The sequence below is a fragment of the Cavia porcellus genome, unplaced genomic scaffold (assembly GCF_034190915.1).
Source record: "Cavia porcellus strain 051 isolate PalLab524CR breed Dunkin Hartley unplaced genomic scaffold, mCavPor4.1 scaffold_2, whole genome shotgun sequence".
In the NCBI taxonomy this organism is placed as follows: Eukaryota; Metazoa; Chordata; class Mammalia; order Rodentia; family Caviidae; genus Cavia; species Cavia porcellus.
In genome coordinates this window covers 29,839,868-29,865,692 of record NW_026947485.1, presented here as the reverse complement: position 1 = coordinate 29,865,692, position 25,825 = coordinate 29,839,868, and the positions used below count along the sequence as shown (strand labels likewise).

The following is a 25,825-nucleotide window of genomic DNA, read 5'->3' as shown; positions in this document are numbered from 1 at the left end:
GTGTTAGATCACAGAGCTATATCCCAGCCCTTACTGTATTTTTAAATGCATTTCAGATTCCTCAAAAGATAGGTACATTTTCAAGGACCAATTATTCCAGTGGTAATCTGAAATAAGAATAATAAACCCAGATGCTGTGGCTGCCCAAGGAGTAAATGTCAATTCCTGGAACTGGGAGCACTGGGAATTAAATTCATGGGATAATAGGAACCTGGGTCTTGTGCTTACAGGAAGTGAGAAAGGCCCCCTTCCAAAAAAGGCCAACACATCCCAAAAAAGGCTGCGTAACCCTAAGGAAAAAGTATAGTTAGGGATAATCTACTTGTAGTTAAGGAATCTACATTGACTATAGGTTGGGAAATAAACATCTCCCTTGACTCTTTGTAATAGTAGTTCTGAACCCATGAGGGTAGAGTTCAAATTTAAATTATCAACTGAGAAAATACTCCATCAGTAAATTAAATTTAAAGGTTTCTAAGTAGGGTTAGTGGGGCTGTCACACACAGAATAGAAATACTCTGGAGAAAAATCATTGTCAATCTGGGATTCTCAGAATTCACAAAAAATACAACAAATAGCCCACAATTACAAAAATTAGGAAAGACATAAAAAGACAAGTCAGAAGATAAGCCACTGGAACATGTTCATCCTCTAAACTACAGATACTGAAATCCCAAAACAGAACCTGAAATATTTATATGTAACATATGTACAAAATGGAATAAGAAAGTATCAGAAATGACTGATCATATTTGGAGAAGTTAATGAAATTTAAAAGTCAATAAAAGAGGTAAATGGCTGATGGAAGCTGAAGAAATAATTAGTAAAGAGGAAAGTCTACAGAAGTAATAGAAATGCAGTACAGAAAGAGCTGGACATGCAAATATAAAAGAAATATATAAAAAGGATAAGAGATGTGGATACATGACTAGAAAGAAAAAGTTAAACATGCTTCTAATTGAATTCCAGATTGGATCAAGGAGTGATAAGAGGTTTGAGACTTTCCGGGAATGACATGAATCCACATAAACAGGAAATACAAACTGCATAGTACCAAACACAAACAGAAAACTGTTTAAAGTAGCTAAGAAGAAAAAAAATCACCTATACAAGAACAACAGACTGACAACAGTCAACTGACAAAAGTCTCTCTGTCTTCCCCCTGGCATTGAGGTACAGTTTATCTATAATAGAATTTATCCATTTCAAATGTGGAGAGGGATATATTTGGGAATAATTACATAGTCATGAAACTGTCATCATAGCTGAGTTATGACATTCTTGTATCATTCAGAAAGTTCCCTTTTGCAGCTTTGTAATTGGTCTTAGGTAAATACTGACTTGTTTTCTGTTACTACTTTTTATAATATCCTATAAAATACTTTATAAATATCATTTAAAATATTCGCATAGGGGCCCAGTAATATATACTTTTAGAGTCAGGAGCAGACATCATAAGAACAGTGAAGCCAGAAGACAGTGAAACAGTATTGTTGACAGAACTGACAGATAACTGTCAACTTGGAATTTGCATCTAGTAAAACTTTCCTTCAAGAATGACGGCTAGGTTCCAGATATCATTAAGACGGAGTAAATATATTTACCCTTTCTTCCTACTGAATGTGACTAAAAATCTTGGGGAAAAGCATGGATCTCCTGAGCATTCTGAAAAGTAAATGACAGCAGGTAGATTGAAGAAGAAAAACAGAATTTGAAGCACAAAATGTCTGGCAGTGTGTCTTGCCCTCCAGCCCCACCCGTAGTTTTGTATATCCTGCCAAGTTTCAAAGGCAGCATGAATCCTGAGGCTATACAAGCTAAGAGTTAAAAGAGAAGGAAAATTTCTGCTTTGTGAGGAGGAAGGCAGACCCTATGAGAAGTGGGGAGAATTTTCCTTTTCCCTTTGTGTGTCTCTTGCCATGAGACATGCAAAGAAACGGCTACAGTCTTGTGGGAACAGTGGTAGCCAAACCGATACTTAAAAATCTGAGTGCCCCGTCTCTTGTATCAGAGGAACTATGGTCCAAACAGTGTTGGGGAGTCACTGTTCCTTTATCTTCTTTCTTTACTCTTCTGCTGCTTGATCCCAGAAACAGACCTAGTTGCAGAAAATACAATATAGGACATTTTAGTCAGAGGATCAGAAGAAGGGTTGGAGTGCTATATTAGAGTCTCAGAGGTATGGAGCAGCTCACAAAAGGGAGAGTCTCAAAATAATATGTATGAACTTCAGAGTTCACCCCTGAGGCATAGATCATGAATCTGACCTTGCATACGAAAGGCTTTATTAGTTGAACAGTGGAATAGACAGTCTCCCAAATATCAGATTGCCTTCTGGCTGATGCACATGTGGGACAGACTCAAATAGTATTGCAAAGGATTTGAAAACTGAACTGACATTCTTTAACTACATCCTACAAAATCAGGTTGGAATGTGTACCCTGACTCTAACCTAATTGATTGGCTGATGACTAACATACACACACACACACACACACTGCTCTTCGTAGAATCAGAACACGATCCAGAGTTTCATAATGTGTTATATTCCAAATGTCCATGATACTATAAAAATGACTTGACAGAAAGAACCAGAAAAGTCTGATAATTCTCAAGGGAAGAGAGGCCAATCCCAAGACTACACAGATGTTTCATACCACACAGTGACTTTAATATAGCTATTATACCCATGTTCCAAAAAGTAAGAAGACAGAATGTCTCAGTAAAGAAGTAGAAGCTTTAAAGAAGAAAAAAAATTTTAATTTTATAACAAAAAATGCAACAATGAGAAGTTTGAAGAAAATCATTATATGTGCTCAAAAGCAGAATAGATGTGACAAAGGAGTCAGTCTGAAGATAGAAATGGTGAGAACAGATATTATGTAGTCTGAGCACAGAGAAAAAAGATGTTAAAAGAAAACAAATGGAGCTTCAATATCCTGTGAGACAGTGTCAAAAAGTGAAGTATTTGTGCTGTTGTATTGCAAAGGAGATGAGTATGACTTGGAAAATGTTTGAAGAAAACTGGCAGAGAGCTTTGCAAATTCAGTGAAAGACAAACTTAAAGATTCATGAAGCTTGGTGAGTCCCAAACAGGAATCCATACCCAAATTAAAATAAATTATGGAAAACTAAGAGGAGGAAAAAAAAAAACCCCTGAAAGTAGCCAGAGAAAATAGTGCATTACAGAAACAATGATTGGATTTACCAGAGAAATCACAGAGATCAAAATGCAGTGAAACATTTTTGAATGCTGAAACCAGACTCTATATGAAACAAAAGTATCCTTCACGAATGACTGTAAAATAGAGATAGTCACAGCTAAAAGAAAATTAAGAAGCCTAGTGTGGTGGCAGACACCTGTAATCCCAGCACTTAGGAGGCTGAGGCAGGAGGGTTGCTGTGAGTTTGAGGCCAGCCCAGGCTACAAAGTGAGTTGAAGGCCTGTGTGAACTGTATAGTGAGACCCTGTATCCAAAAAAAGCTAAGAAATTCATTATCAACTGATCTGTTCTACAAAAGATGATAAAGGAATTTTTAAGGCAAAAATTAAATGATACTGCAGGGAAATGTGGAACTCCATAAATTAAGAGAGCAGAGCAACAGAGATTGTGTATATCTAGATAAATATGATAGACTAGTTTTCTTTAATTCTTTAAAATCCTGTGTGGTGGTGATGATAAAAAAATTATAATGGTGGAATTTTCTATGCACATAAATGTAGGTGACAACTATAATATAAAAACAATTCTGTAAATTACTACATTCTACCTGAAGTGAGAGTATCATTTTCTACATTCTCCCTGAAGTGGTAAAATATCAATTCTAAGTGGGTGCTAAAAGGTTTAATGTGTATATAGAAATCCCTAGGTCAGTCTTATACACACATTAAAAAAAAGACAAAACCTATATAAAGATAAAATAGATACAGTTAAGTGGAATATTAAAGTAATATTCTGATATTTTGATACAAAATAAGCCAGGAAAAGACAAAAATAGTGAACAAACATAAAAATAAATAAAATGATAGACTAAATCCAAGACCATCATTAATTAGATTAGTATAAGTGACCTAAACTTGCCAACAAAAAGGAAAAACAGATTTGATTTTTAAGAGCCCAATGATATGCTATTTATAAATTTTCACTTTAAATATAATGATCTATGTAGGTTAAAAATTAAAAGGGAATGGTATACTATGTGAATACTAATCAAAACAGAGAAAAAGGGCTAAGTATAAAGCTCAGTGGCAGAATGTATTAGAATAAGTAGATTCGGGATCAGTGGGTTCAGTCACCAGCTCTTCCCCACCAAGAAAAAGAAGTTTTAAAAGACAAACCTTTATGTAATTTCAACTAATAGAATTCTTATTGTTTAGTCATTTTCCTCATCATTGAGGTAGAACACCTGACACAACTTAAAGGAAGGGAGATTTATTTTAGCTCATGCTTTCAGTGCACAGTTGGCAGCTCCAAGGCAGAAAGGCATGGTGGAAGGGCCTGAGCAGAAGAAAGCTGTGCACATTACAGAGGGGCGGGAGACGGCCAGGGATGTAGCTCAGAGGCACAGTGCCTGCCTGGCAAGTGTGAGGCCCAGGGTTCAATTCCCGGTACAAACAGAGGGGCAGGAGAGAGAAATACAACTTTCCAGGTCATGGCCCTAGTGATCTGCCTCTGATCAAGCCCCATTTCCTAACAGCATGTCCGCTGTAGCATCCCTGTAATCCAGTCAGCTTCCAAAAGCACCCCCAAAACCCACCAAGTAAGGCTTTGAAGCCTCAGATCCAAACCACAACATTCTGCCACAGAAGATTCATACACATCATTTGGTCTGAACACATCACTTAATCTATATCTAAGAGTGACCAAACTTTTAATGTTTCAGCAATGTTGAAAAGTCCAAGTCCAAAATTTTCTGAGACTCTAGGCAAACTCTTCTATGTAAAATCTAAAAGAAAGTTAAACACTGCCAGTCTGCAATGACGCAGGGGAAACATTCCCATTCTGAAAAAGGAACAAATGAGACCAAAACAAGACTGCCAAAACAAGGTAAACATTATATCCTATAGTTCCATGTCTAGCATCCAGGGCAAATTGTGTCAGTATGAACTACAAAGGACTTAAGCAGTCCCATCCTTACAGGATTGTGAGTTTCAGTCCTCATAGTCTCTCTCCCTGGGTGGCTTTGCTTATGTTCACTGCCTGAAGCTTTCCTGAGATGTTCTGTGTGTGTTGTTTGTCCAACTTCCTGAGGTCTCCACTGCACTTTGGGCTTTACTCTTACAGCTTCATACATGCAACATGCTGCTTTAGCCTTCTGAAATCTGGGTCGAAGTTTCCATGAAGCCACCTTTAACATTCTGCATGCACCTAAAATCAGTGCCACATGGATGATGCCAAGGTCTGCTGCCAGCTTGAGTAGTAAGTGGGTCCTCTTGGATCATGACTGCAGAGACCTCTGAGTTCCTAGGTGGCTGAACACTGTAAAATTAATCATGAGGAACCAATTCCTTAAGGGAACCTTCATGAGTACCTTCTTTTTTCAAATGAGAGTTTTACAGTTTTACATCCTTGAGCCTGCGGTAGGTGAGGTCCTACAGATTTCTACAATGCCTTCAAGGCGTTTTGCCTATTTTCCTGATACAAAGCTTCTGTGTAATGTTAATGTTTTCAATAAGCAACTTGTCCTGAGCCAAAACTTTATAGATCTCAATTTTATAGGCCCCAACCTTGCATGTGCTCCCTTTCTGGCTACCAGCAGAATTTGTCAACTTATTCAGCTCTGCATTTTGATCTTGCTTTTTGTGGTACATATGACTAAAAGCCTCTAACATTACCCATGCCATTGCTTCAACATTGGGCTGTGTTGATAAGTTTCTCTACCAGATTATTAGTCCACCACTCTTGATCTCAGTCCCCTACAAAGTTGCAGGACCTGAGTTAAGCCAAGATAGATTTTTCTGCCAGAGCTTAGTTCACATGACCTCAACTAGAAACCTTGTTCCCAATTGAAACTTTCTGAGTCTGGTCTTTACTTTACATTTTTGCCTGAACTCCAAGTAGAGTCTCCCATCAAGCTTGGCTTGATACTGTTTCTGAGTTAAGACAAGAGGTTACTTCAGCTGGAAAATCCCTGACATATCATTATGGGCATGTTGACAACCAGCCCTTGCCAGAGCTTCATCTGCTCTGAGGACCTGAGTCTGGGACATCTGAAAAAGACCCAGGTACAGTATTTGCTCAGATCAACTGGCCAATACTCTGATAAACAAAGACAAGTTGCAGGAAGTTGAGGTATGGCTCAGTAGTGAGCAGTTGTCCACCATGCTGCAGGTGGACAGCTTCAGGCAGGAAAGCTTTCACAGCACCTGAAAGCAAAAACCAAGAACAAGTTACAGTCAAGTTTTATATGGATTCATGATTTCCCATCATCAGAGTAAATATCAGTGCTGGAGAATCTTCCGCAGCAAGAATTTTCTCAGGAGCAAAACCATCAGTCCAGAGAATTGTGGAACAGTAGAATGGAAGCAGCTGCCCCGAAGGTCAGTTTTGAGAGTATCAGTATTCCTGCTCCTCTTGCAGTCACAGACGGGCCCTCAGAATCCCCTTGGGGGTCAGCCACCTGCCCTGTTAAAGAAACTAGGTTTGGATTTGCAGTGTTAGCTAGGAGATTATATATTGATAAGAAAGGCTTTCAGCTTCATTCAGGAGGTAAATGCCTTACCTGTTCCTTCCTTCCAAAGTAGAGAAGAGGGGCTGGCAATTTAGCTCAGCGGCATAAGCGCCTGCCTTGCAAGTGTGTGGTTATGAGTTTGATCCCCAGTACCGATAAGAAAAAGACAAAAAAAAAAAAAAAAAGCAGAAAAGAAAGGAATAAGACTAACCTGTGAATTTCAGCACTGGTATTTATGGCATTAAGAAGGTATTTGAAGAGAAAAATAAAAGTATATCCCTTCCAAAATTGAGGTGTTGAAATTTACCTGCTTGAGGAAGCATTTAGAAATGTCTATTCTCTTGTGAGGATATATGAATTTTAAGGCAAAATATATTGTTTCTTTTTTTAAAACTTAGGAAGAATAAAATTAACAAGACTTTTTTTTTAAAAAGTAAGACAATTAGGGTTCTTCTAGATATCAGAACATAATATAAAGTTACAGTGAACAAAACAACTTGGTATTTCAAGAATAGATGGGGCTGGGGATTTAGCTCAGCGGCTTAAGCACCTGCCTTGCAAGCAGGCGGTTGTGAGTTCAATCATTTTCATAAAAATGAAAAAGACAAAAAAAAAAAAAAAAAGAATAGATGGCATGTTGGTGTAGACCCAAGGACATATGGGGACTTAGAATCTGAGTAAGGCAGTGAGCTCAGTGGGAAAAGGGCAAATTATTTAGTGAATTGTGTTAGGACAGTTGACTGACTGGTTTTGTGGGGGACAGATCTTTATATCACACTGTCTACCACATACACAAATAGCAGGTGGGTTACTGTGTTTAAAAAAAAAAAATTTTGAAAAGACCAGAGAAAAATATTATAAAATATTTTCAAAATCCTAGCATGAAGAGGACCTTCTGAAGCAAGACACATAATTGAAAACTATAATGAAGAAAGTTAAAAGCTAAGAATTTTTTAAATTATACATACCCTTGTGATGAGATACCAAGTTAAAAGATAACAATGGACTGAGAAAATATTTGCAAGATATGTAGCAGATAGAATAAATATAAAATGCTACTGTAAATAAGATGACCAAGAAATCAAAAAGAAATATATGCTAGGGGCAGTTTACTGAAGAAGAAACAGAATGGTCTATACAAAGAAGTATTTGGCTTGGAAGAGGTCTGAAGAAGATTTGTGCAAGCATTGCTTGTTTAATTGTTCATAATCCTGTGAAGTATTACTGAATTGATTTAACAGAGGAGAAAACCAGATTTTAGAATTGGTAACTTACCGATGGGCATTTTCTTCAAATAGTGCCACTTATACAAGTAGTGGAATGTTTTTCAATTAAATTGGAACTCTAGTTATCTTGTCTAATTGCATGATTATCTTTAGTAGTTCTTATCTTCAGAATACTTTTTAAAGTGTTAATTTAGTATAGTCCCTGACAAAGAGAGGGCTAGAAAGATACGGGTGTGTTTATCTTTTGCTTTGGCAAGTACTGCTTAAATCATGTCTCTAGATTTTGACTTACTGGATACTTAAAAAAAAGTGAGCTTTCTGGAATACTACTGATCTAAGCTTTTTGGGAAGGCTATTAGGAAGTCTGTCAACAAATTCATTATTTTATGAAATATGGTCTCTTTATCATTTTTGATAGTTTTTCCTGAGTAATAGAATTACTCATTGTTTTATATATGCAAATGTATTTTCAAATTTTTCAGGTAAAAGACTTTTCTGTCATCAAGATTTATTCTTTTAAATCCTAATCAAATACCCTTTGACTGTCTTTTTTTTTTAATCTTTTAAAGCATTGTAACAGCTTTCTTTCTGACATTATAGTAACTAGATATCACTATCATTTATTGAATAGTACCATATAGATTCCATGGCTTTCTTCAGCTTGTTTTCTATAACAAATCAAGAAAAACTATTTCTTTTTTTTTTTTTTTTTTGTCTTTTTCATTTTTTTCGGTACCAAGGATCGAACTCACAACCGCCTGCTTGCAAGGCAGGTGCTTATGCCGCTGAGCTAAATCCCCAGCCCCGAAAAACTATTTCTTACAAAATGTTACTATTTCTACATAATTTCTCTCACCATTTTTTTCTGATAGTTTCTTACTGTCAATTTATTAAATGGTCATTATGCAAAGAACTCATGGTACAAGAAAAGTAAAGAGGTGAACAACTATAATAAAATGCCATTTGATTGACAGGAGTATGAATAAAGTACCTGAGAATAATGCACAGATAGACTTCTGATGATTGCAGAGGTGAAAATGACCCTTGAGTGGAACCTTAAGATGCAGTGCAAGTTTGCCAGCTAAGCAGAGCGTGAGATGAGCACATGCGTAAGGGTTGAATATAGATGCTGCGTATCAGGAAGAGTGGTGTGGGAAGGCAAGGAGGATGGAACCACAGCAGGAGGAGTGGTTGGGGAAGGAGGGTGATCGAGTTTGGTTAGTGTCAGACATTTGGTGTCAGCGGTCAGGGAGCGAGTCTAGGACGGTGAGCTGAGAATAGACTGTGAAGGACCTTGTGTGCCGTAAGGGATCTCCAGGTAAGTGAGACATACGGAGATTGTAAGAGGAGAAATAGGATGTGTGGTTCTCATGGCATTAGCACAAGTTGGCTTCAAGGGAATGTGTAGGCAGAGGGAGATGAGTAATTACTGCATTATTTTAGATAGAGATGAACAAAGTCAAGCAGGGCGTTAACTGTGGAACTGAAAAGGATAAGATGCAGAGTTTATCAAAGTGGTAAGTTCATATTTTGATATGTCTGGTTTGTCCTAAGTACACAAAGTAATAGACTGTAGTAACAGAATGAGGAAGTCAGTAGCTATGTGCTCCAGGATACATTCGGGGACTGACGGGGTGGTGGGTTTACGGGCATGCATGTCATCAAATGGCTGAGTCTTAGGTGCAAAGCTGGGCAGTAGTGGCTGCAGATTTTATTGCTGAGCAAAAAGGAAATAAAAATGCCCCCTGTGAGTAGTAGAAGACTGGTTCCAGCCTCAAATCCTGAAGACAGAAGTGAAAATTTGCTGTTAACTATTGCCTTGGACTACAATTTTGAGGAAGTTTTGAATCTTGGACATGGGAAGATATAATTATGGTGGTGAGACCAGGCATTAAAGCAAGCTGCTGGTTGGCCCTGTGACTGGGTCTGTAGCATGCATAATACTTCCAGACAGTAGGAGCTCAAATCCACTGATACCAGAACGTGGTCCTAAACTAGAAGCTTGGGGAGCTGAAAGAGACAGCTGTGAAATCACTAAAGGGAAAGAAAAGCATGGGTGGCCAGGTAGGACCTAAGGAATGGTTGCTAAATTAAAAACATGCTATTCAAAATATGCTTGAACACCCAAATTCTAAAGGCATAAAAAAGAAAAGCTGACAAAACAACCTCACTTAATGAATTATTACATTGTATACTGTATTTCAGGAAGAGAAAAGTGATTCCAGGGAACAAAACAGTGTAAGAACCATAGCCACAAAGTAACTTTAAAAACAAAATTATAAATTTTAAGCGTTTTCTTCTTTAAAAACTCACTTTTATATGTACTTAAAAAGGTAAAAACTAAAAACTTTGAGCAGTAAGATTTAGTTAGAAGACAGGAGGTAATAGAATGGTGTCCTTTACCTCAAGCATGCCAAGGTTCGTGTTGTGTTTGAGAACAGGAATACCGAAAGCTTCAGACATCACTAAAAGCGTTTGTAATTAATTATGTGTATATAAAACTTTTAAGGATTATTATTAGAAGAACAGAAACATAACTTATGGTTTCCAAAGCCCCATAAAAAGAGAGAGAAAGGAGAAAGAAAAAAACTTAGAAAACTTTTTATCCTTAACAACAGAAGGAGGGAGAGGAGAAAATCCAAGAAAAATGAAACTGAATAGTAAACACAAAGGTGTTAGAAATAAGTCTAATTATGATAAGTGATTTCAATGAAGTAAATTACTTTTTCATCAGATAACATAAGTATAACTTTGAACTCCTTGTGAGAGACATACTCATGGAAAAAAGAAAAAGCAATGCTGTACTAAAAGATTAAACATAGAAGGAGAAAAAAATGGTCAACTAAAGAAATATTAACTAGAAATCAAACTTCCCATCAGAATCAACAGAGATTAGTAGCTGGACATGGTAAGGTACAGCAGTCAAATGGCTCCAGCATTTCCCAATGCACAGTCCCAGAGAAAATCAATTCTAAGAAGATTTCTTGGAAAAGAAATGTAGTAAAAGCACAAGTCAGAAAAATGTGCATTTTTTTATTTGCCACCGCTTAGAAACAGGTGTATATCCTTAAGTTTTTAGACACTTTTATGTTTACCACAGTATGAATTTCTCTTCAAAATGTTTAGCCAATCTGAGGAACTTATTGTTGGGGTGTGGTTCCTGTAGTTAGGAAATTTCTAGGATAGCTCATAAACTGAAAGGAACCAGGGTTTGGGTGACTACAATTGAGTACTGCTTTTGCTTTTTCTGTTTTGCATTTAATCCTTATTATGTTTAATCATGGGGATCGAATTCACGACTGCGTGCTTGCCAAGCCGGCACTTAGGCCGCTGAGCTAAATCTCTGGCCCTGTTGCGCCTCATTGTCTACCCTGTCTTGGCTGTCAGCTCTTCCCTCTTTCTGCCTATCCTCAAAGTTAACAACACAGCTCATCATCAGTTGTCTATAAAATTGAGGGCAGATGATTTTTATTGTTTTTCTACTGAAGCAAACTGGAGGGAGAACCTGAAGGAATATACACTGTGGCAGTAATTGGATTACTAGAATTTAGTTATTGGCTGTGTTTATTTTGTGATTGTTAATGCTGAATTAAAGGAGTCTATATGAAATTTATAGAAAATATCCAACTACTGTCACAGAAGATGTCACAAATTATGCAGTTACTAAATAAGATAATATAGAAGGGCATTAAGGTAGCAAGTTATATTATAAAAGATTTCTTATTTGGCTTTTAAAAGTGATTTTTAAAGCTGAAACATATGTTAAAGACAATTTATTTTTATTTTGTTTGTGTTGACTAGATAAACACTGTACCACTGAGCTGTTCCTCCAGCCCCTAGATATAGTTTAAAAAATCGTATTCTGCAGAGGCATTATGCTAATTCTCACAGAGCTCTAGATAATTGACTTTCAGGAGCCTAGACTTTCTTGCAGCCCAACATTGGGCATTATCTTGACCTGGGTGCATGTCAGGGAATTGCTTTTTAAAGTGATTTTCAAAATGAAAGCAAACCATTTAATTTGTTGATTTACACTACCCTTTATACTCCACTCTATTTCTGTCTGAGTTTCTGTATTGCTGGTCCTTCTCAAGCCAGCCTAACTCCATGCAGAACATTCTGTTGCTCTTTCAGCATAAGCAGGGCTATTGTGATATTTATCTGAATTCAAACAAGGCTAATTAAAAGAGCTGCTGACAGTTGTTGTGATCTGACTTTGACTGCAGCTTGATGGTCATTATGGGTAAATAATGAACCAGGTCTGCAAATGTAGCAGCTGCCAACGTGGGATAGAAGAACAGCTATTGCTTCCAATTTAAGGATCTATCGACCGCTTCTCTTCTCCCTGCAGATCTTCTGCAGAAAACAAATGTTTTCTGCTGCTGTGTATTGTGGTTTCAGCTGTTTCAGATATAGCCTATAATTTCCTTCTTTAATATTTAACTTAGGACATTATTAGCTTTCAGAGTTAACAACTTTTCTATTTTGAAGAAGTTCAGCTTTGTCCTTGTGCTTGCTATAACCAGCTAACCAGCTGTAATCATTTATATGCATTTAATTTGTGAATTGTGCAGGAAATAGTCTAGAATAGCAAGATAGTTTATGAAGAGACTTCAAAACCCTATGCTGATAGCTTTTTAAAAAAAAAAAAAAAAAAAGAGAATAGATACATGTTCCTTGCTTTTGTTTTCTTAAAGATAGATACCTCCTGCCAAACGGCAGTTTTGAGTTTTGTTCACCTCATTAATGGTTTATAAAATATTTTGATACAAAGCTGCCTTTATCAATTCAGAGGAACTGCAGTGACTCTCATTAAAATGCAGTGCTGAATTTAGTCGCTTCATCATGAACTTTCTCTTGTCATATTAATACGTAGCACAAGGTAAGAGTGGTGGCAAATTGTTGATAGATTAATATACTTTCCTGCAGATTTCCCACACTTACACAATTTCTGGACCTAAAAGGCACATTCTAGAATGTAATACAAGCCAGTACGTAACATACCCCTAGCACTTACTCAGCTGCCGTGGAGAAGACTATCTGCATTATGTAAACTCTGAGGATACAGTGATGCTTTGTGCAGAATGCAGCAGAGCTTTAGAATCTTGCTGGGAGGAAATGATCCCAAACATGCTTCTGAAAGACAAGTCTTACTTTGAAAAATAATGATGAAAAATTGTTTATTTTTCTGTGTAGTTGTGTCTGTGTTTATTTCAGGAAAAGCTAACCAAACTTTATTTATCTGACTCCAGAATAGTGTTGTGAATGATTTTGCTTTTCTGTTTCCAGCTTGGATAATGCCAGAAGTAGTGTTAACAAGGGGTTATGTTATGCTGGCTTATGTTAAACCAGATCACCCTTAACATGTGCAGAGCCATTCATCTGTGTCACCAAAACCCAAGAGAACATCTGACATGGACTCTGAAACAGAAACAGTGATCACTTACAAATCAAACATGGCACGCTCTAAACTGATTGTGCACGGCAATCTTTCCTAGAAAAGACAACTAATTGAACATGATAAAGTGTAAAGTTAATTAACACCCTTAAATTTGTTGATTACTTTCACGGGATTATATTGTTCGTTGAGTAGCAGCTTTCTCTCCCAGCTGTCGCCTTTTTCAGTGATTGTCGCTGGTAAACAATAGAGACACCATAACAAGTCGTAAATGGTCCCTGTGACAGCAGCCCCTTGTGAGGCTGCATCTGTAGAAAATGATTAGAACAATTGCATTTTAAAGACGGCTCACATTGCAGCCCAAGTCCCATTGGTCCTCTTCTTGATCTCTTTTGATGGCAGACTAGTTAAAACATTTAAGTTCTTTTGAGTAAATTAAGTGATTTACTATGTTTTGCTATATATCAATAGAGGTGCTTTGGCAACAAGGTTTTTACAGTATTAAAGACAAAATAATTTAATTCTGCATTTAGCTTTCTACCTCTTCCTTGTCTGGATTTGCAGGCCTCTTGCCAGTTCCTGTAGAACTAACAAAGATCTCCTGATTTGTGATTCGTAGATGGTTACTTTAATAGGTTATCAGCACTTGGATCATCATTTATCTATCACAATCCTTTGGTTCAGCTTTTCATTAAGGCTGAGTCCCAAATTTCACTTCTTTGCTACTGTTAGGCCAAAGACCTTGACATATTTAAACTTTGTAGATTTACTTGTAGTAGTTGAAGTTTTAATAATATTTATGTAATAACTGTATAAAATACTTTTTTAATGTATTGATTCATTTGAACTTCAAAGTAATTATAGCAAATATTTTTATCACCCCTTTCAGTTGAAGAAACTAAAGTTGAGAAGTGTTATCACTTGTCCAAGTGGTGTGGCCTCAAATTCAAATTGTGTGTGTGTGTGTGTGTGTGTGTGTGTGTGTAATTACAGTGGCCAGGAATATAGCTCAGTGGCACAGCACCTGCCTGGTAAGTATGAGATCCTGTATTCAATTATCAGTACCAAAAAAAAAAAATTGTTCACAATAACATCTACATACATATACATTTATGCACATGCTTACACAGAAGTAAGTAAAATGCCAAAACCACACTTGAAAAATCATGCTACTCCAAAATTAAACTTTTAATCTGTTTGACAAAAATGGTGTATAGTTGTCATACACAACATGTTATTTTGGAATATGCATGCATTGTGATAGCTAGACAGAGCTAATTAACATGTGTATTATCTTACATATATCTTTGTGTAGTGAGAACACTAATATCTCAGAATTTTCAAGAATCTAAAGTTGAGCTTTCTATAAAGCAGAAAACTGTCTTAATTTATCTTAATTAGTATTCTCAGTCATTTTATTAATCACTGATTTCTGCTCCACCTACCTTTTAAGAAGAAAATTCACATTCATCAGACACATGCTATATATTGGGTGTAAGATTCTAACTGCCTATACCCATAAGGTTAAGACACACCAGAGAAATCATGGGTTACAGAGGCGATATAAGTAGTTTATTATGGTACTACTCAAATGTTACAGCAATAGAGAAATTGAGTACTGGTCAGGAAACACTGATCAGAATATATATGAATAGAGTCCTAAAAGATAAGCAGAAAATACCAAGCAAAGAAGGAGGGGAAGGGAATTTTATGTGAGGGAACAGCCTGGGAAAGGTATAGATGCATGAAAACTCATTGTAGATTCTAGCCTCTGCAAATAGTTCTGGGATACGTAGCAAGGCAATTTTTTTGTTTGTTTGTTATTAGGGGTAAATAGGAAGACTAGAGAAATAATTAAGGTTCATTGGAAAGAAAGAAATATTACAAATTAGAGTGATTTAAAGAGAAGAAAAACTTCATTGCTTTCTACAACTCGAGACAAAAGGGAAGGTGAAGTGAGTTACTGACTTCTTTTGCTGAAACACAAAAACATACGGGTACTTCAGAGAAGTAATTTCTACAAAATAACCAAAAACTGGTGGCTCTGAGATATGGTACGTGTAAGAAGTGCTGAGTAATAGCGAATAATGCTTCATCTACTGATTATGTTAGTGCACACTCTGAGGCTTAGGCCTATAGTGGTTCCTAAGTAGAAATGCCCAAAGATTGGGAAGTAAATACATAATATTAGAATGAAGGAATTTATGTTAAATTTTACCTCTGCTATAGCTTCAAGCCTAAAATTAGTCAGAAAAAGGCAAAAACTGCCTTTTATGTTAAAACTCACGTTGAAAAAAAACCATTCCTTTTATGCAAATATGTAAAGAACATTGTTCGTTACTTCATTTGCTGTTTCCTGCATGAACATCTTTATGAGAATTTTAAAATATGCAAACTTTAAAAATAGATGGCTCAGTTCAAGGAAAGATGTTTTCCTGAGACTGCTTTATTCTTCCAAATAATGTTTGCTTGCTTTAAAGATATGAGATCCACGTTTGAAATTTGTTGTGAGATCTTATGATTTCACTTTGTATTTGTTCCTAATTCTGATGTTTTCTTTTTGAAAATTTTTAATGATAAATAAGGTGTTTTGAAGTATGTTTATTTTGTGGAATGGCCAAATCAAGCTAAGTAACATGTATTGCCTTACATACTCATTTTTAGTGATGTGAACACTCAAAAAATTTACTCTTAAGGGTTATTTTGAGGGGATTAAAATGATCAAACTGTGTTATGTGCATGAACAAATGTACCAAAAGGAAACACATTTACCTGTATAATCAGTATGCACTTATTTTTAAAAAAATGTGAAAAACATTTTTTAGTGGAAAAACTTATTCTCTTAGTGATCTTCAAGAATACAACACATGGGGCTGGGGATTTAGCTCAGCGGCATAAGTGCCTGCCTTGCAAGCACATGGTCATGAGTTCGATCTCTGGTACTGGTAAAAAAAAAAAAAGGAATACAACACATATTATTACATTTTATTATATAACAGATCTCTTGAACTTATTCCTAGTTTTCTGTTTTCTAATTGTTTTGTTATGAGAAGCAAACTCAAATCTGTTGTAAACAGAGATATAGGATATTATGTACATTTAAATAACAGGCATATATAAAACTACCAAATTTTTTTGCTCTGTCATATTAGTTTGAACTGTTCTGAACCACATTTGCAAATGGAATCAGAACACTTGTATTCTTATCAAAGCTTTCACAAGCCTACCCACAGAAAAATCAGGATTTATTCATTCTTCTGACATTTGATATATGATGCTACCTTTTTTAACATTTACTTTTTGATCATCTTTTCCCTAGTTTTTTTAGCCCCTTTGGGGGGCAAAGATAGTGTTTCACTTTTATTCTAACCTTATATTTTGAACTTTCTGAGATAGTCACATTTCAGATATTCTATCAGCAAACAAATCTTAATTTTTGATTCAGAAAATATGCTCACTTATTGAATTGTTTGCATTTAGCACAAAGATTTAGCAAGTTGTTAGAGACACTGAATAGATAATAAATTTTCTTCTTTGAACTTGTGTATAATTATATTTGTTCCTCTTCTATAGTGTGCTTCTAAGTATGCATTTACTTATCCCTTCCCTTCTCCATCACCACCACCACAAACACTGCTTGCTAGGGAATCTTCCTCACTAGTAGGTGTGAAAACCACTGAAGGATGGATCTCCAGGGATCAAAGTTTTTATGTCAACTATAACCTTGATTAGATTTAAAAGTGCTTTTCCATTGTAAATCTAGTTGGAATTAAAGCATACTACCAAGGAGGTGATACTAGATGCCTATCATTTTGGAAGTAGGGTAGTTAGCTACCCATTTTGAATTACGTGAAAATTTGCCTATTTGTACAAATGAGTTCAATTTTTTCCAATTCTAGGATCATGGAACAAAATCACTAGAGATATCATCATAAGAAAGTGCTAGGTAGAACATTAAAGCAACCACAAACATTTAAGCATGTTAGATTTTGTTGTGTTTTGTTTTTGTTTTGATTGGTACCGGGGATCGAACTCACGACCACATGCTTCCAAGCCAGGCATTTATGCCACTAAGCTAAATCCCCAGCCCAAGCATGTTAGATTTTAATGTTACATAAGTAAGTTAATTTCTTGTTTTTTTTTCCAGTTTGGAACAAATTATGTGTTGTACAAAGTGAAACATATCATGGCTTTATATGTTAATATGATAAATTTAAAATATGGTGTGAATTTAGAAATTCCCAATTAGAATTTCAAAAAGTAACTCATTGATTAATTTTTCTTTCTTTTTTTAATTGATTAATTTTTCTAAGAACCTCATTTTGTAGATGAAAAACTTTAATCAAGGCAAAATGGGGTACTCCTGAAAAGCTGGGAGGTCTCAAGTTCATTGTACTTCCAGTAAAGCTGCAAGATCCCAAGTTCAAGCCCAGCTTGAACAGTGTAGAAACTTAGCAAGATGTTGTCTAAAGTAAAAATGAAAAGAACAAAGGAGTGGTGAAGTAGCTCAGTGGGAAAGTCCTGGGTTCAATGCCCAGGACTGATGCGGGAGGCAAGCAGATTATTTTTTAAATTAATTTTATTGGTAGATTTTTAGATATACATAAAGATAAAATGTATCATAGGGAGTGTGTACCTGTACATGGTATGTCTCGATTCTTCTTTTTCTCCCCATTATCCTGCCCCTTCATCCCCTTCCCCTCCTTATTTGCAGAAGAGGTAAGCAGCTTTTAATGGTAACAGTGCTTTGCAGTCCTTGGCATTTGTGTGGATCTATGAGAGCAGTGCTGACTGCAGGATTTTGTTTCCTCAGTCTTTCTTCGCTGTTACCTCCTGTCTTTGTCCATTTTGTGCTGCTGTAACGGAGTACCTGAGACTGGATAATTTATAAAATACAAAGACCTATTCTTTATAGTCCAAGATCGAGGGCTGGCATCTTGTGAGGGTCTTTGTGTTTGGTGACCTATGGCAGGAGGGCAAAGATGAACAAGAAGGGGAGAGAGAGAGTGGTGTGAGAAAACACGGCAGGGACCACACTTGTCTTTTTCATGTTACCTTGTTTGTTTTTGGTCTTTTTTATCTTTTGTGTTTTTTTTTTATGGGTTTTTTGTTTTTCAGGTTTGGTGCTGAGGACCGAACCCAGGGCTTCCAGCTTGCTAGGCAAGCGTTCTACCACTGAGCCAAATCCCCAGCCCCTTCTTGTCTTTTTCATGAGCAGCCCCTCTCTCCACGTGGCATTAGTCCACTCGTGAGGGCAGAACCATCATGTCCTGGTCACCTCTCAGCAGGCTTCATGGTTCAGCTCTGTTGTCTCAGGGAGAAAGTTCTCAACACCTGCCTCTGGGGGAAACATCCGAACCGTAGTACTTCTGTCTCTTCCTTTGAACAAGTTCTTAATTTATTGAGCATCTTTTTATATACCAGAGGTGGGGTTAATGGACCAGTTGTCACTGCCTTGATGGACCTCATGTTCATTTGGAGAACATAGACTAGGAACAAATAGAAGTGTTAAACAGCTGGCAGTAAATGTTACGAATGAAATTAAGGCAGGAAAGGGATATTAACGAGGATAAGGAACAGTTTTGGATTATTATAGTAAGTGGTCAGAGCAGGCCTGGCTGATGTAGTGAACACTGAGCAGAGAGCTAAATTGAGTGAAAGACACAAGTCCTGAACAGCTGGAGGAAGAAATTCCTTGGAGAAGGAATAGCAGGTGCGAGGCTTCGAGACGGAATAAGCTTGGCCGGTCTCTGGAACAGCTAGGAGAACGCGGTGAATGGAAAGTAGCAAGTATGGGAAGGATGGTATGAAATCAGATAGCAGAGGTAGCCAAAGGTGGCTTTAAAAAGTCCCTCGGGGCTTTGTAGGTCTTGAGAAGTTATTACGCATTTGTTGTTTTATAAATTGAAATTTAGAAGTTAAGTAATTTTATTAATATCACACAGTCAGCAAATGATATTCCAAAAACTAGGCATCACATCTCCACATCCTTTACTCTGTCATGCTAACTGTAATTCCCAATCGTCTATTGAATACGTATCATTTACTGTGATAGATAACAGGGATCTTACAAGTTCCCAATGCTAACCTTGATGAGGAACCATGGAGAAAATCAAAGATTTTAATAAATATAAATGCTGTAATATTAAACAGTATGTTTTGGTTATTTATTAATTAAAGTAAAATATAATTGAGTAGTCTTATCTGAAATGCTTATGGTCAGAAATTATTTACATTTTACATGTTTTCAGATTTCGGATAATGTCATATAGATAATGTCTTATCTGGGGTTCAAGACCCAAATCTGAAGATGTAATTTATTTGTTTTTTATGAATCTTACACACGTAGTCAGAAGGTAATTTTACACAATATTTTCAACATTCCTGCATTTTAACAGCAGACTATCATATCAGGTCAGGTATAGAGTTTTCTACTTATAATGTCTATTTGTGGTGTCAATATAAAAAATATTTGGATTTTTGGGCATTTTCGATTTCATACTTTTGGATTGGCATCCAAATCTGTAAATACTCACTGTGCGGAACATGTAAATATTCTCCCATTATTATGACAGTTACCTGAGTATGCATTCTATATTTTCCTACTTTGGAAAATGGACTTGAATTAAAATGATAAGCCAGGATAATCCATATATTGATATTATTGATAGATGTAAAAATCCATACAGTGTTTTCTGAAGTCCATTAAGTGTCTTACATAGCTTTTGAATTCCAATCTTCTGGGACCTTAAATTCAAATTGTTTGTTTCTTTTTTGGTAACTTAGTATGTCATGGGGCGAAGCTCTTAACATTGTTGTACCACTAAAAGAATACATAGTACAGGAAGATGGGAGTCAGTCCTGAGGGATGCCAAATTTTAGAATTTTTCCTTGTAGTCAGATTTAGTCAAGATATTTACATTAGGATGTAGGTTATGATAAAGTTGGAAGTAATTACATCACATTGGAGGTGGAAACAGTGAAACTACTTCAGATTTCAAGATTAAAAGATAAATTATTCTTTTATGGTCTGCTCTTGCTTAAGAAACTTTGTCTTGTTGAAATATGTGTTTGAACAATTGAGAAAATGCACTTGTCAAAAGATTAATCAGCTGAGAACCATTGTCAGCATTAATTTTCTTTTAATAAGATTCTCTGAAGCTATTTAGAAATTTCTAATCTAGATACAAAGCTCTTGACCCTTGATGTATAGTACTGGATTTGTTTGTAAGCTTTGACTTAAATTGTCTGTTTAATTTCTCTACGTCAGAGGAATAGGATCCAGAGAAAGGTGGTTATAGAGATTGAATAAAATTAGCTCATTGTTGGGTACTGAGTATTAATATGAATGATCAAATGAGATAGATCAGCTAACAGAAAGCATTTTTTCTTATTAGTTCCCCCCCCCCAATACAAGGGATCAAATCTAAGATCTCACACATGCCAGGCAAACTCTACTACTAAACTGCATCCCCAGTGCTTATAAATGGGTTTTTAGTGGCAGGGGATGTAGCTCAGTGGCATAAGTGCCTGCCTGACAACCATGAGTTTGTGAAAAGAGTTTCTATACGGATGTAATCCATTTTAAAGTGCATCTGAAGATTATTGTAAAATAATGTAATTTACCCATAAATGTAAGCATATTAGGCATCATAACATGTACTCACATGGTACTCACTGTTCTAAGATGTTTTGGCCAACACAATATCTTTCATTCTCCTTTGCTTTTAATAATTGGTTGAAAATAGTATTAACCCTAAAAGAGAATACTGCTTGATTGGCAGTATGGCAGCAAAACATTACAATTTGAATGAAACTCTTACTTGAGCTTTTTAAAAAAAGGTGTAAAAACTGTATTTTATTGAATACATTAAATTCAGAAGTAGGTAATTATTTGAAGCTATCTATATAATGGCCAGGTTTGATGTTTAATTAATTATGGTTTATTTTTAGATGTACTGTAAAATAAATTATAAAGGTAAAATTTATACTAATAATTGCTTTTCCATATACCTTTCTATTTCTGAACCAAATCTAACTTGGAAATTATGAGTGAAGATTTATTTCAGTACTAAAAATAGAAATAATACTCTTGGTTTTATTTTATAGTTAATAATATGAGAGATGCTTCCCACCCCCTTTTAAGATAAGCCTAGGCCAAAGTTTCTGTGCTAAATTAGAAATTATTTCTCCAATCATTTCAATCAATGAATGTGCATTAAGCCTTTGTTAAAAGCTACTGAAAAGTAGCTGAACTAATATTTAACATTTCTTTTTCCTTCTCATATCACTAGAAATAATTTGTCCAAAAGATATGAATAGCAGGAAGGAACAGAAAATCAAATAATATTGGAAAGTGTACATAAAAGAGCAATCAATCTAAGTAAAAAACAGTTTTCTTTCCCTTTAAAAAGAATCTTACCATCCAAAATTCTTACTTGTTTATGGGTCAAAAAGCGAGTCTTTCTCTGTGTGGCTGTCATTTGTAGATAGTATTTATAGAGGGAGGGAATCAAATACCTCAAGTCCAAACTCGGGCAAAAGGCCCCTCTGGCTGGGGTGTGCTGGTCAGAGCCCAGGTAAACCATTTTTTGTATACTTTCTGCTACTGTTTCTTAGAATGATAGATGAATTAGAATAAAATCCACATGTCAGATTTCTATATATATTTATTTGTGCCATGATTGTGCCAATATGTTTAAGATACATTAAGAATGAGAATATGACTAGACCCATATTTCAATTTGGGAGGAGATTTGAAGTATCTTATACATGTCTGGCATGAATAAACTTGGAAGCAGGATGTTTTCATTTGATTTGGGGATTTCCTCCTGTTGTTTTTTATTTAAACATGTTAAGAAATATATTTTTTTGCTTCTGTTTCTTTACCCCCAAATAATTCAGGTGTAGGAGCTGCTCGATCTGGGAACCTCACGTTTATGGTAGGAGGAGCTGAAGATGAATTTGCTGCTGCCAAAGAGTTGCTGGGATGCATGGGCTCCAACGTGGTGTACTGTGGAGCTGTTGGGACTGGGCAGGTACCGCTGTCACATTGATTACCTTGACGTAATAATGTAAAATTGGCTTGCGCTTCTTTCTCTTCCCTAACCTTATTCTTATTTCTCTTTATTCTGTTCAACCTGTGGACCCTTTGCTCAGATTTTCCTAAGTTAATTTAGAATTAATTACTTTCCCACCATTTCCAGTGAGTTTAAGCGGATATCAGCCAGTTTTTTTTTTTTTAAAGAGATACCAAAAGTTCCCTCCCTGTCATTCAAGTGAATACTGAGTTAATGTTTAAAGTTGCTGAATTTGAAGTACTCACACTGGCTAAGTGGATCTTGTTCTGCATCTTTGTAATCACTTGCTTGCATGTCTGTTTTTAGTATAATCAGGTAGAAGCAACCTAAGCACTTTAATATTTTTTGAAGTATTTTTCTTGAAAAGCAAGTATTTTTCATTTAGAGATATTAGGTGATTGTGAGCTCTGAAGTCAGGTAGGTTGACCCACCCCACTCCTAACACACACGTTCTCCCTTTCTTAATGTTTGGTTCTAGGGTGTTATATTTGTCTCCTCCAGACTTTGTTGTTATATTTATTGTCTCCATACTCTTGTGTAGGCATTCTCCAAGCTGTGTTGTTTTGCCTCAGTGAGTCCCATTGACCATCTTGTCCATTTGTCCTAGTTTCGTGCTCATCTGGGGTCAAATGAGGCCAAATTTATCACTCTCACACTGTACCAAAACCAATTCCATCAAGATGTTGTATCATTATCATACCCCTCCATTCTAAAACTTTGTATAGATTCCTGTTTTATCCCATGTCTGATTTTAACTCTCTGGCCCTAGCTTTCATAGCTTTTAACCAGTTCTTGCTTTGGTTTTTTGTTTTTCCAAATCCATTTTATTTTAAAGAGAAAAAAGAAAAAAGAAAAAAAAAGCCTAAAACAAAATTTCAAAACACATCAATCAGGGGGGCAGCAATGGTAACATACACTGCACCTTGTCATCCCCAAATCATTTACCTGGAGCACAAGATGTCTGCATTCAAGTGTCTGAACAATACCAGCACAAATCTTTCTCTTCAGTGAACTTAAAGAAAGCAGTAATATAACTATCTCATATATATATGTACATATATATATACAGTTTCAGCTTCTCATACTAGTGAGATAATATGATGTTGACACGTGTGTCTTATTTATTTCACTTATGAGTATAGTCTCAGGTTACATCCATTTACCTATAAAACTCTGGTTTATCCTTCTTTATGGCTGAGTGGCACTCCATTGTATAAAAATACTACATCTTTTTATCCATTTCTAGTCAATGGGCATTTAGGTTGTTTCCAAGATCTGGCTATTACAAATTGTGCTGCTATAAACATATATGATGTTTTTAATTCTTTTGGGAAAATCCCAGAAAGAAGTAACTGGGTCAAATGGGATCTCTAGTCCTAGTTTTTTGAGAATCTCCACACTGATTTCCATAGTGGTTACACCAGCCTACACTACCATCAACAGTGGAGAAGGGTTCCTTTTTTCCCACAGCCCCTCCAGCAATTGTTACTGCTTGATCTCTTGATACTAACTATTCTTTCTGGGGTGAGACGGAATCTCAGTGTTTTAACCAGTTCTTGACAGTTTTAACTGTGAGATTTTCCACCATTCCTGAAAGCAGGCATATGAGTAATTTTCTTAATAATTCCAGGAACATGCCATCCTCTTCTATATTTAATCCTTCTTACACATTTATTTTTTACCCTAACGTCTCTTTTTTATCTGTTTATGTTGTGCTTTCTGAAAGATATTTTCAGGTTCTCCCTCCTCTGTGCTCCTGCCTTTAGTTTTCTTGTTCCTTTGAACTCCCGTCCCTGCTTTATTTTCTCTGCCATATAGAGCACTTTACCACTTGATTGTTTCTGTTTGTTTGTTGCCTTTCAAGCAGCATATTACCCCCATTTCCCAGTTGGATGTAACTTCCGTCTCTTAACAGCAGTTCTGCCGATGGATCAATATACCTTCTAGTGCAGATCCCATAGTAGGAGCTCAGTTACTATTGCACATTTATTATCTCGAGCAAGATATTCTAACTGCTGTGGGTAGAACATTAGGTTCAGGTGGTGTGCTCACCACATTCTCTTCCTCATTTGAGAGAATCAGCAGTTTGAGTATTCTTTTTGAAAGAAGCCTGAAAACTTACCTGTGGGTAATAACTTGAAAGTAAAGATATTTAGTATGCACTTTCTTTTCAGGCTGCCAAGATCTGCAACAACATGCTGTTAGCTATTAGTATGATTGGAACTGCTGAAACCATGAATCTTGGAATCAGGTTTGTTGAATAGTACATTTTCATATACTAACAACTTTATTGGCTTTCTTTTTTTTAATTTATTGGCTTTCTTATTTGATTTTCTGATGTTTAAAACTGATGTTCATTAGAAATGAATGAGTTGAGTCAGGGACATATTGCGAGTACTTCATTATTGAGCTTTAATAGACTTTACTTATTGGACAAACAATAGGACCCTGGAGAGCATGAATGCTGTTTACCATAGCCATAAAATATATTGCACTGTGCATTTGAAGTGATATTATCCTTTTTATATGGAAGCCCCATTTCTTCTGTTATTTTGAAATACAAGAAGCACTTTTACTGTAAAATTTAAACATTCTTTGTTAGTGTCAGTACAAATATGTGTGGAATATGGTTTAAATGTATAGTGAATTCAAATGTTTAGCTATCATGTGACTGGTTTTATATATCTATTTATAGTATAGTTCCCAAAATCTTTATTAAAAAAGGTTCTTGGTGACTCATTCTCAGAATAAGCTGAATTACATTCCTAAAGCCACAGTTCGTATGTATAGCTTGCATTTTAGCTTGCTATGGTTTGATTATTTTACATCTATAAAATAAAATGGTTTTCATACTTTGTCTAAAGCGATTTAAGAATTGTGTTTTTCCTATATATGATGATCCTTTAGCATGCTTAAGGTTAATGTCTTAATTTTAGTGTTTAATCTTTTGGGTTAAAAATACTATATATGATTAATCACACAATTAATTTTTGAATGTTTTATACTTCATGCATATATTAAATATACTTTTTTAACCTCAGAAATGCTTAATGAGCAAGCTGCTTTACTCAGATGTTTTCTTCACATTCCCCAAAACTTACCAAAAATATCACAAAGCAAAATAGTGTTTCACATCATACTTTCTGATAAAAGCAATAAAAGAGCCAGAGTGTTAGAGATATTTTTTAAAACATGGTAATGGATTCACATTTTCTCTTAATTACCATATCAGGATGCTGTTGTTTTATCGAATTGCCCTTGTCTCAGATGTTAAACTATCTTGACCTATTAAGTTGTCATGTTGTAATTGAGATGAAAGAGGAATTTGCTTTGCATCAGCACTAATTGGTTTATCAATATCTTGTGCCATTTACATTTTAAAATTGAATGTCTATAAGATGGTAAGGCATGTCTATACAGAACCTTAATAAAACTGGTGGTACACAGGA

At 35.8% G+C, this 25,825-nt stretch overlaps 1 protein-coding gene across 1 annotated transcript in view; it reads left to right on the top strand.

Annotated features, from left to right (window-relative positions):
• Positions 1 to 25,825, top strand: part of Hibadh (3-hydroxyisobutyrate dehydrogenase) — a 116,128-nt gene that overhangs the window by 81,303 nt on the left and 9,000 nt on the right. The window contains exons 5-6 of the mRNA XM_063239897.1: positions 22,201 to 22,334; positions 24,551 to 24,627. Coding sequence (XP_063095967.1) covers positions 22,201 to 22,334; positions 24,551 to 24,627 — 211 coding nt within the window. The remainder of the gene's footprint in view (positions 1 to 22,200; positions 22,335 to 24,550; positions 24,628 to 25,825) is intronic.